Below are 11,761 nucleotides of genomic sequence, written 5' to 3'. Positions count from 1 at the left end.
CCACCTCTCAATTTTAAATCCATGTAGACATCGAGGGTTCTCGGGAGGGGCCATGCTAACACCTGCTGCTCTCTGGCAGCAGCACCATGCCCTCCCTTGTTTTAAATGCACTTTAGAACAACACACAGCAACACTACACATGAGCGGGAGGAGGGAGGTATGGGGTCTTCACACACCCCCGTTCTCTACTAGCCATCGGGGCGGGGGGCTGGGAGGAGGTGTTGGCTGTCCGATCGGCCTCCCTGCTGCTGCGGAGCCTGGGGCGGTCTGCTTGCCTCCGCCCCGTGGGAAAGGGTCACATCTCTTGGGTCTGGGTGCCGTTTCCCCCTCTGGGGGCGAGGGTACCTGGACCCGGGGTATAGAGTATGTTTGGGGAGTGTGATTGTGTGTACATGTCCATGTAAGTCTATCCCTACGTTGGGTGAGTGCTGAGTGTTTGTATATGTGTGCATGAGGGTGGGAATGCATGTTTGTGTCTGTGTGTGCCTGTTTGTCTGTGTCTATATAGGCCCTCCAAAGTGTGGAGGTCTATCTCCCCTCACCACACTCCCTGCCGGTAACTGATGCCCTCAGGGGTTGGTGCATTGGTGGTTCTTGGTGTCCGGGGCTGGGCGCTCAGGTATGCACCAGCTCACTCCCGGTGGCTACTTGGCGGGGCCTGGTGCCTGTCGCTCGGTCAGGCCTCTTCCGGGGCAAAGGGGGCCCCCGAGCCTCCAGCCTCGGGGCCTGCGGCTCGGTTCACTCTGGCACAGCTGGCTGCCGGCAGAGCCGGCGGGCACGCCAGTGCAGCCCCCTCTGGCTTCTGCTCCGTGGCTACTGGGTGACCCCTCATCTGGGGATCTCCTCAACCCTTCCCAGGAGGGTGGCACAGATGCCCCTCCGGTGGTACTCCTTGGGCTCTCGCACTCTGGGGCCTCTGGATGTCTGGAGCCTGGATCTCCTCCATGCCTGCTTCATGCCCTGGGGGACGGGGCTATGGCCCCCCACACCCTCTAGCAGACCGTTACATGGGGAAACCTTTTGTATACAAGCGCGCTGATCCACACAGGTGTGCACACGGATGTTCACTGTTCGTAGACATAAATTACACCTTTCTTAGCTGCTACTTCAAAGCACATTGTGCGCTGTCTGTCCTGCGTGCTGCACAACAACATTCAATATTTAGTATTTACTGCTGTTTACACTTAGCCAGATTAACGTGATGGTGTTGTGTTTAGTATGTTGCTTTGTTTTTTTTTTTGCTTGTTTTCTCTTCTTTTTCTCTCAACAGGTGATCCAGGAGATTTTTTTTTCTTTGTCTTTGTAAGTGCCCTTTCTCACTGTCCCTTTTCCCTTCTGTTTTTCTTTTCCTTCCTCTCTATCTTCCTTTCCTATCCCCCAGTCATGTCTGTCCCATCTGTAACAACTGAAAATAAAATAAATAATAACAACAAAGGTTGATCAAATGGACCAATACGGCAATGCCATGATGATCCATTTGGCAAAATAAATTCATTTGGTATCCTTGTTGGTCTTCAGACAACAATTCTGACGGCTAAAGAACCAAATGGGACAGACAAAAAAAAAAAAAAAAAGAAGAGCTCTGAATATCTCAAAAAAAAAGAAAGAAAAAGTTTCGTCTCACTCCCATTTCTTCTTGTTGCATGTTGAAGCTTGACTTGGAACCTTGTTAAGATCCAACCATGCACAATATGATTTTTTGCCATTTTTCAAGTGGACTTAAACTTTTGATCGGGACTCTATGAATATGGAGCTGCCAGACAGGAGCAAAAGAGGAAGACCACAGAGGAAATTCAGGGCTGTAGTGAAGGAAGACATGCAGATGGCTGTACGACAGAGGTGGATGCTAGAGATAGGGTGAAATGCAGGAAGATCTGTTGCGCCAACCCCTCAAGGGAACAGCAGCAAGAAGAAAAACCCACATATAAGTTGAATGTAATCTTTTGACTCTGTTGTGGAGAACATAAAGGTTTTCTTTAAATACTAGTGCGATGCAAATATCAGTATCGATCTGATACCAAGTAAATACAGGGCCAGTATTGCTGATGCAGCTTATGTAGGGGAGAGCAGTGTGTCTTGATTTATGACATGAATCATCATCAATTAGCAAATTCTGAACACATTTTACTCCCTACTAAATCATTGTCATTTTCTTTCAACTTCACAGAATAATTAGTTAACAGAACAAAACCCTCCTTTCAGCTTTTTCGTGTATTTTGAAACTTTTTTTTTTTTTTTTTAACGTGACTGTCTCGTATTTTGGGTCAACGCCTGCCATTTAAATGCTCCTTAGGCTATAAATAAAATGGACCTGACAGTCAACATAAAAGGGCTCAGGAATTTTTCAGAATTCATGTCTGAGGTATAGTTTTTCATTTCCAATAAAAATAAAGTATCTAACACAATTCAGTGCTGAATATATTATTTGAATGTCTGAATATAGTCTATTGTTAATCAGTTAGCAAACCTAACACCCAAGATGACCAATAACACTTTATTTTTATAATTAGTTAATGTCAAAGTGACTGCATGAGTGGAGCAGTGATTGCACAGGCATGTATCTTTTTTGATGAACCTAAGAGGACAGAAATAAACTAAAGTATGAATCCTGTGGCACTCCATATTTGGCTTAATCTACCCATCTCTACTAAATGCTTGATAAAGACTCGTAAAGAGAGATCATTTGATCAATTAAAACACAAAGAGAAAAATAAAAATAATAAAAATAAAATAAAATATAAACAAATGAAAGTCTAACTGTATTGTATTATCAAAAGAGCGTTTTTTGTAAATTACATAAACCAGACATGCGCAGATGTGATTATTGTAGCTCCTCCTCCTGTCAGTGACGTGTAGTTCCATTCTCTCGAGCTGCGAGCTTTCATAACTGCGACATTGGATCAACATGGCGGGCACCGTGGCGAACAAGTGTCTCAGTCCTCTGGCTTTCCTCACCAGGAGGCTCTCCGCTCCCGAGTTCATCACTCAGTGTTGCTATCACAAGAAGGTAAATGGTCCAGTCTGTAGCTTCTCTTTAACGGGGAGCTCGGCTTACAACGTCACAGCTGCTTGTTGGTTCATGTTTACTCCTACTGAAAGCATCCTGGAGTATATCAGCTAATTGATCTACTAAACACGGGCAACCACGACTCTGTAAGAGTGATCTTTCTGCTCGGGCATTTTGTTGACAACCATAGGACGGTGGCTTATATTTAGCTGGCTGCACAAATGTTTCAAGTTACAGCAGACTGCCTTTACGCTGGTTATCTCAAACCCTTCACCTCCATGATGCTAGTCCGTTAAAATGAACAAATGCATTGTTTCATTGTAGCTATTTAGCTTACTGAAGGCTGGAATAACGTCACTAATCTGCAACCAGCTGTCCACTGCCACAGTTTTAACCATATCCGATTAATGCGCTTTAAAGGGTGGCAGTATGTTGTGCTAGAGTCAGGTAAATGTTATGTGATACCTGTGAAGGTATATTGATGCAACAGGAGGTTAACTGGGTCATGGCAACCAATACATGTGATGTATTTATGTTTAGCTGGATGTTTTTGGGTGATTGTGGAGGTTTAGACATTATATGCCTTTTATTAAAATTATTTCTTGGATAAGAGGTCATGTTTTGGCCATCAGCTGAGGAGTCTGACTTTAAACCTTTAATTTCTGATGAAAAATGCAAAAGGTTTTGCGATGCTCGGCCACTTCACACTGTCTTGGTCAGAATGACTCAGCAAGAAATAGAGTAGGAGGGCTGAATGACAGAGTTTGCACTGTGTAGACCATGAAATCCAGTCCTAATCTGCTCATGCCAGTGTCAGTTATGCAAGGGAGGAAAGTTATAGTTGTGTAACAAGGATGCCAAGACTTGTACACATTCTTTTTACCATTGTATCAGAATGTAGATGGCATTTCCTTCCTACAAATATGGGATTGTTGAATTCTGACAGCAACAGGAAGAGTGCATTTGGCCTGATGCTCCTTTTCCCCTCTCTGTTGTCTGAAGGTGGTGGATCATTATGAGAACCCCAGAAATGTGGGCTCGCTGGACAAAAACTCCAAGAATGTTGGAACTGGTTTGGTGGGTGCCCCGGCCTGTGGGGATGTAATGAAGCTTCAGGTATGTTTGTTACAAAGTGTGTGTGAATTAAAGGCTTTTATTGTTGTTAGTTTAGTAGGGATACATTTTTAAGAATGGGAGAGATTAAGATTGTTTGGGAGTTTTTTTGTTGTTGTTTTTTTCTTGCTCATTTTTTTGGTCACATGAGTAACAGTCAAAACTTTTCTCAGATTGAGGTGGATGACCAGGGGAAGATTGTGAATGCCAGGTTCAAAACTTTTGGCTGTGGTTCTGCCATCGCCTCAAGCTCTCTGGCCACCGAGTGGGTGAAAGGCAAATCTGTGAGTGAACACATTACAGACCTGCGTCTCAGCTCCTTTGAATGTTTAATCTATTAAATATTTAGCGTATTCTGCTCCGCTCATGGCTGTGTGTGGGCTTTTATTTTCAGGTGGACGAAGCTTTGAAGATAAAGAACACAGACATCGCCAAGGAGCTCAGTCTTCCTCCTGTTAAGCTTCACTGCTCCAGTAAGTTTTCTTTTAATACGTCAAGGCTCTTCTTTTTCTTTTTTCCAAACTTCTCTGCACACATGTGCACATTTAACCTCCAATTATTTCCTGTCCAGTGCTTGCCGAAGATGCCATCAAGGCAGCCCTTGCTGACTATCGTCTCAAGCAACAAGATGACCAGCAGGAGGCAGTCAGGGCCAGCAATTAAATGGAGCGCTCACGCTTTGTGCTGGGCCCGGTTTGGCTCCCTGCTGCCAAGAAGAGAAATAGTCCAGCGTCAACACCTCACTTTCCTGCAGCAATGATGACGAGTCCACCATCTTTCAACCCTCTGTAGCAGTGTTACACCAGGCTGTTTATATTAGTCTGCGATCCTCTAACCGTGTATACTGTATCTTTTAGCCTGTCACATAAACGCACAATATAAGCACTGTTTTGGGTTGTTGGTACAGAGATGAGCCTTATTTTGGAAATTGCTTTGTGCAGGTGGAGTGTTTTTTATATTGAAAGGTGTGATGGAGGTATGGATGAAAGCTAAAAGCTGTTTATACCGTCTGCACTCTAAACGCACTGACCTGTTGAGATTAAGTAAAGTGGCTTGAACCAAAAAAAGGGGGTCCAGTAGTTTTAAATGTAACTTATATTTACAAATGCTTCTTTAAAAGTCTGTAATAAAACTATCCCTAATCGTACTTTTGGTATCCTGTTTATTATTTAAACATTATTTGACCCTCCATCTACAGAATAATATAGGCGTAACTAACGAGATTATTCTTAATTCACTTTAAATAAGTCGTCCTTGTGATCCATTTGAGTAAGCTGCACATAGACACAGAGCCTGCAAATACGCCCGTGCACTTCCTGCTGCAGTAACACCTAAAAAAGCTCTGCAGCTGAGATCCACTGCAGCCAAAATACACCAGATTGTGGTTTTATATACTTGACAAATCCTGACTGTGCTTCGCTTTATCTCAGTGTCTCAGCTTCTCTCTCCCTCACACTCGCTTTCTGTTTCCCCTACTTGCGAGCACACACTTTTGAGAAGCACTCTTGCAGAACACAGCGATGTTCAACATCTTCTGCACGTTCTAGCTTTATTGGGCTGTTACATCAAAGACCCGACATGCTGTCTGCTTGTCGTTTTGATTAATTTGGAGCCTTTTCACAGAGGCGGCTGCGTTGGAGTCCCACTGAGATGTGCACGGGCCCGCATGTTTAAGCGATCCAGCGTGTGATGTACAGTGATAAAACTAGTCAAACAAACTGGGGGTCAGACGGGCTCCGTAAAAGTATGGAATCCTAAGCGTGCACCCTAAAAAGAGAAAAATTTCAAACTCCACAGTTTTATTCTTGGAGTCTGCTGGAGTAGCTTTACATGACTTGCAGGTGAAAAATCATCATACTAGGTTGTTTTTTTTTTTTTTAAAGAGCGTTGCCTCAATGCATCTACTTCCTGAAACAAGCCATTATCAGGAATATGTACCCTGGTGATGTCACAGAGTGCTGATCCTTTGTTTCACAGCCATTACTTGTACATAAGCTAAACTTTTTATTTGAAACTTGGGACATGTTTAATATAAAAGTCCACCCTACTGTAGCAGTATATATATGACAGAAAATGAGGAAAAGCATAACAGATCCAAATTCAAAAACAGAACTGAGGCCTAGTTGTCCATTTTTGGGTTTTTTGCATAGAAGCGCAGAGTAATTGGGACCACACCACCTACTGTTACCAGCAGTGGCCCATATGCAGAGATGTTTAAATTCAAACACAGGAACACAAAACATACTAAAACTATTTGTGTACTGTGAAACTTGTACAAAGGTGCATAAAGAGAGTATCATGTATCATCTTCAATTCTGCCTGCTGTATCTTTATTTGAGGAAATGCAGAGAAGTTACTAAAGTCCTGCAGAAATCTTTGAAGGTTTTCTGCACAAATCTGATTTCTTAGAAGGCAGTTTTCTCTCCTGCGATGAGCTGAAGTGTAGCAGAGTCATTGTGAATGTGCAGAGAGGAGGGCCGCAGACTCCTGCCCGTCAAAGGCTCTTGTGAATCAACTTCCTCTGACCGAGGCAGCTCAGGAGGACTCGGCTCTGAGCTGCCCTCTGTGGTGGTAGCCTCACTGTCGGAAAGCTCGCTCGGCTCCTTTTCCTCTGGGAGACTTGGGAGCTGATGGTCTAGGATGCTGCCATCTGCTTTCGAGCTGTCTTCGGGACTGTGGTCTGCTATTTTCTGACTGGGATCGCTTCTCTCTGCAGCATCAACAGATTTATTTGGAGTGCGCAGGCTCTTGGCAGCCCTCATAATGTCAGCCTGGAGCTGCTTGTGAGAGTCCACTGGCTCGCTTTCCTGCCCCGGGGAAGCTTTTTCTTGAACTTCGTTAAAGGGTTTAGCACCTCCACTTTTATCCCTGTCATCCACATACATTTTTGAGGGGAAGGAGGAAGGATAGTAAGCGTTGACTTTGCGTCTGTGGCTCATGAAAACTGCCCCGCAGATGATAAGGAAGATGAGAAGGATGAGACTGGCTGCAACGAGGATGAGGAGCATGTTCTCATTAAGAAAGTTCACAAGCTGATTCAGAAAGTCAGTTTCCTCGTGGGCTGTGTTGGCAGGTGCGGTCTGGTACTCCGTGGAGACATTGGTAATAGGCAGATAGAAATTGAAGTTGTTGTAGTCTTCCTCATCTATACTTCCCTCCAGAGTATCGGAGTAAGGCAGAGGTGTGGACAGGCTGCTGATGCAAAGCACCACGCACAGACCAATGTGGTGAAGGGCCATCAGGAGCGGCATTTCCCCTCGGGATCTGTAAATAACACTCAACATCAGTGACACACGTGAAGAGAATATGTGCTTTGTGTGTATTTGGGTAACATCTTTTTTTCAGAAAGTAAAATATCTGCTCATTTAGTGCTGTTCTTAAGACATTCAGTCTGCTTTACAACAAAAACAAAGATGGATGACTGAAATTCCACAGTTTACAAAGTACGAGAAGATTATGTTTTCTTAGTTATACTTGTCTATCTTAATGCTCACTTGGTTGCACTGTTTTAAATGTCATGAGTAAAAGTTAGAGTAAAAAAGGCTCCCAGCTCTGGGTGAGTTTAAATTGCACTTTGGAAGAAATACATGTAAACTGCATGATACCTCCAATATTGAGCACTATAGGCCTTATACGCTTATTGTCACTGTATTAGGCACACACTTTCAACTGCTTGTCAATGCAAATTTCTAATCAGTTAGTCACATGGCAGCAACTTAGTGCGTTGATCTGTTACAGTTCAAACCGAGCATCAGAATAAAAAAGAAAAGTGATTTAAGAGACTTTGTTGTTTGTGTCAGACAGGCTGGTCTGAGTGTATCAGAAACTGTTGATCTACTGGATTTTCCCACTTGATCTTCTCTAGGGTTTACAGAGAGTGGTCAAATAAAGCAAAGCTATCCAGTGAGCAGCAGTTCTCTGGGTGAAAATGCCTTGTTAATCCCAGAAGTCAAAGGAGAATGGCCAGACTGCTTCAAACAGATAAGACGGCAACAATAAACTAAAATGACCACAACCGAGGTATGCAGAAGAGCATCTCTCTTGAAGCAGACTGACTACAGCAGCAGAGGACGACACCAGACAAGAAGACAAGTGTGGAAAAACATTGTTTAGTCTGATGAAATCCAGGTGTTAAGGTCAGAATTTAGCATAAACTACATGAAAGCAAGGATCCATCCTGCCCTGCATCAATGGCTCAGGCTGACGGCTTCTTGGCACACTGTGGACCTAATAGTTCCAACTGAGAATCGTTTAAATGCAACAGCCTACCTGACTTTTGTTGCTGATTATCTCCATCCCTTTTATGACCACTGTATGCCCACATGCTTCCAGGAGGATAACGCACAGCTCAGATCATCTCAAATTGGTTTCTTAAACATGAGATTGAGTTCACTGTACTCAAATACCCTCCACAGTCACCAGATCTTGATCTCGATGGGATGTTAATGAATTCTTCGTAAACATAGGGCCAAAACTGGCAGAAGAAATAAAGGTTGATGGAATAGAAAGGGACACTGGGGAAAATATTGAAAGGAATAGTAGCTCAATGTTTTTAAGAGCAGTGGAAGAGAAAGAGATTTATGACATAGTTAGAGGACTTAAGAACAAAACCAGTACAGACTGGAATGATATTGATATGGTAACAGTAAAGACAGTTATTGATGGGATTGTAAAACCATTAAAATACATATTCAACTTGTCGTTTCAAAAAGGGGTTTTTCCACAAAAAATGAAAGTTGCTAAAGTTATTCCCATTTACAAAACCGGTGAAAGGCATCATTTTACAAACTATAGACCAGTGTCAATACTCTCCCAGTTCTCTAAGATACTGGAAAAACTTTTCATAAAAAGATTTGACAGTTTTGTGGAAAAATATGAATTACTGACAGATAGTCAGTATGGGTTCAGAAGCAACAGATCAACAGCTTTAGCACTGATAGATTTAATGGAAAAGATAACGGAATGTATGGATAATAAGAGGTATGCACTCGGCATTTTCTTAGATTTAAAGAAGGCGTTTGATACTGTTAATCATGAAATATTATTAAAAAAACTGGAAAAGTATGGGTTTAGGGGAGTGGTTTTGGAATGGTTTAAAAGCTATCTAGGGAATAGGAAACAATATGTACAAATAAATGAATATAAATCTAATCTGATGGATATAGCTTGTGGAGTACCTCAAGGTTCGGTATTGGGTCCAAAAATGTTTATTATGTACTTAAATGATATTTGCAGAGTATCGGAGATTTTAAAGTTTGTAATATTTGCTGATGACACAAATATACTATGTTCAGGTGTGGAATTGCCACAGGTTTTGGAGATGATCACACAGGAATTAACAATATTAAAGAAGTGGTTTGATATAAATAAATTATCATTGAATCTAGATAAAACCAAATTTATGTTGTTTGGAAAACAAAAGAAAAACATCAAAATAGAAATATGTGTTGACAATGTATATTTAGAAAGAGTAAATGAAATAAAATTTCTTGGTGTGATCATTGACCACAAGCTCTGTTGGAAGCCACACATTACTTATGTTCGGGGGAAAATGGCACGGGGCATTGCCGTCCTGGGGAAAGCAAAGCCTATGTTGGATCAGAAAGCACTGCACATATTATACTGTGCTTTACTACTGCCATATATGAGCTACTGTGTAGAGGTTTGGGGAAACACATACAAAAGTAATACACAAACAATAACTATAATACAGAAAAGGGCCATTAGATTAATAAATAATGTGGGGTACAGGGACCATACAAATGCACTCTTTGTCAAAATGCAAGCTATTAAATTCAAAGACTTGGTGGAGTTTAAAACAGCGCAAATAATGTATAAAGTAAGAAATAAATTGCTTCCAAAAGAAATCTGTAAATTGTTCATAGAAAGAGAAGGTGGGTATAACTTAAGAGGGAAATGGAATTTAAAAATACAAAGTGCTAGAACAACTTTAAGAACTATGTCTCTCTCAATTGCAGGAGTTAAATTATGGAACAGTCTAACAGAAGAAATAAAAGAAAGTAAAAACGTAAGCCAGTTTAAAGTAAAATATAAAAAACAAATTTTAAATAAGTATAAGAATGAAGAAAACGGGGTTAACCCAGGACGGTAATGTGGCTGGTAATGGTATTGTGGTTCTTGGTTGTTGTTTTTTTTGGTTTGTTTGTTTTTCCATAACTTATGAATATGCAAATATACACATTCTGTATTTTTCATATAAAAGAAACTATACTGTGGTGGGGCTTGCTAATTTCTTTTTTTTTATTTATGTATGTTTTGTTTTGTTTTGCTGTACTTTTGTTTCATATGTTGTTTGTTTAATTTAAGACTAAAAGAAAATTAAAAGAATGAGAGGTAAAACTTGAGGGGGTAGGGACAAATAAGTAATTACTTCTGCCTACTCCTTTTCAAACAAATAATGAAATGATATTTGGAAATGATTGTGAAGGCACATGTTTGAAATAAAAATGAACTGAACTGAACTGAACTGATGTGGTGGAATGGAAGATTCACATCACGGATGAGACACAGCTGCAGCAACTGTGTGCTGTCATGGTAATATGGACTAAAATCTCTGAGGAATGTTCCCAGCACCTTTTTGAATCTCTGCCATGAAAACTCTGAAGTGCATCCAACCCAGTACTAGCAATGTGTATCTAAAGAAGTGACCACTGAATTATATCTAAAGCAAATTAACCAAATCTCTGCAAATTAAATATTTTTACTACACCTTTTTACATATTAGAATAAATTATATTGAGCGTATCATTAACCTGAGAGGTGTTGATTTAGCAGGAAAACTTCCTGCTCAGATATAACCAAAAGTATCTTACATGGCTTGCTACAACAAGAAGTATAAGGGAGAATATGTGTGTTTGCAACTTGATTGAATCAACCGTTTTTTTAAAAACTTTGATCACACTAAGCTACGTGCTCAGTCTGTCTCCCAAATCTTTCTGCGCCATCTGTGTGCAAGCTGCGAGACATGAAAGTCTGGGAAACGGGTTCTGATGTTGTTGTTTCTTTCTTCTTTTTTTTTTCAAATCAATCACCCTGCTCACCCTGGACCTAATATACACTGACACAGTAACATGCACAGAAGGAGGTCACAAGCACACACAAATCTTCACTCAGCAGATTTAACAAGTGCGACTATTTTATTTGCAAACGTAATGTCTAAAACTTTTAATGTCTAAATCTGAACTTTGTCTCTACTTTTTTATTATCATGTTCCTAATTCCTGAGTTTGAATCCTTCTATCATGATGCTGTCAAACAAGATGTCAAGATGCTGTAATTGAATTTTAAGGACAAAACCTTATGAAATGACACATTTGACTCACCATCCACTGCAGAAGAAGAGCTGTCTGCTGAAATGCCCTCAGAATGAGGAGGATGAGACTGGAAAAAAGTGAACTTAGCACAGCAAAGAGCGGCGAATGCTCGGCGAAGCACGCCCCCTCTGCAAGTTTCAGGTTTCAGTGTGGAGGTTTGTCTGGGTATTTAAAAAAAATCCAGTTTACCATGAGGAGAAATCCCTCCTTCTGCCTCTCCACTGTTCTCCTCCCCCTCCAGTTTCCCCGAGAGTGTCTGAGCTCTCCGGCCTGCACACAGATTGTTCTTGTTATGTGGGAGTTTATAA

General features: G+C 41.3%; 2 protein-coding genes across 2 annotated transcripts; one reads left to right on the top strand and one right to left on the bottom strand.

Moving 5' to 3' along the window:
* The first annotated feature begins 2,869 nt into the window (after positions 1 to 2,869).
* LOC134630846 (iron-sulfur cluster assembly scaffold protein IscU-like) lies at positions 2,870 to 5,267 on the top strand. The gene is made up of 5 exons (XM_063478566.1): positions 2,870 to 3,007; positions 4,010 to 4,123; positions 4,294 to 4,404; positions 4,515 to 4,593; positions 4,692 to 5,267. The coding sequence occupies exons 1-5, from the start codon at positions 2,906 to 2,908 to the stop codon at positions 4,781 to 4,783; spliced, it is 498 nt and encodes a 165-aa protein (XP_063334636.1). The 5' UTR covers positions 2,870 to 2,905; the 3' UTR covers positions 4,784 to 5,267.
* A 99-nt stretch (positions 5,268 to 5,366) lies between these two features.
* Positions 5,367 to 11,572, bottom strand: tmem119b (transmembrane protein 119b). Its single transcript, XM_063478563.1, has 2 exons — positions 11,463 to 11,572; positions 5,367 to 7,384 (listed from the first exon to the last, which is right to left on the bottom strand). The coding sequence occupies exon 2, from the start codon at positions 7,369 to 7,371 to the stop codon at positions 6,526 to 6,528; it is 846 nt and encodes a 281-aa protein (XP_063334633.1). The 5' UTR covers positions 7,372 to 7,384; positions 11,463 to 11,572; the 3' UTR covers positions 5,367 to 6,525.
* Positions 11,573 to 11,761: the final 189 nt, after the last annotated feature.

Source organism: Pelmatolapia mariae, linkage group LG7 (assembly GCF_036321145.2).
Source record: "Pelmatolapia mariae isolate MD_Pm_ZW linkage group LG7, Pm_UMD_F_2, whole genome shotgun sequence".
In the NCBI taxonomy this organism is placed as follows: Eukaryota; Metazoa; Chordata; class Actinopteri; order Cichliformes; family Cichlidae; genus Pelmatolapia; species Pelmatolapia mariae.
Note: the sequence above shows the minus strand (reverse complement) of the source record. Positions and strands in the feature narration are given on the sequence as shown.

Bases quoted from the DNA above. Each gene is read 5' to 3' on its own strand.
- LOC134630846 (XM_063478566.1), top strand. From the start codon at position 2,906: ATGGCGGGCACCGTGGCGAACAAGTGTCTCAGTCCTCTGGCTTTCCTC. The intron at 3,008-4,009 runs GTAAATGGTCCA...TGTTGTCTGAAG, and splicing joins AGTGTTGCTATCACAAGAAG to GTGGTGGATCATTATGAGAA. The intron at 4,594-4,691 runs GTAAGTTTTCTT...TTTCCTGTCCAG, and splicing joins TGTTAAGCTTCACTGCTCCA to TGCTTGCCGAAGATGCCATC.
- tmem119b (XM_063478563.1), bottom strand. From the start codon at position 7,371: ATGCCGCTCCTGATGGCCCTTCACCACATTGGTCTGTGCGTGGTGCTT.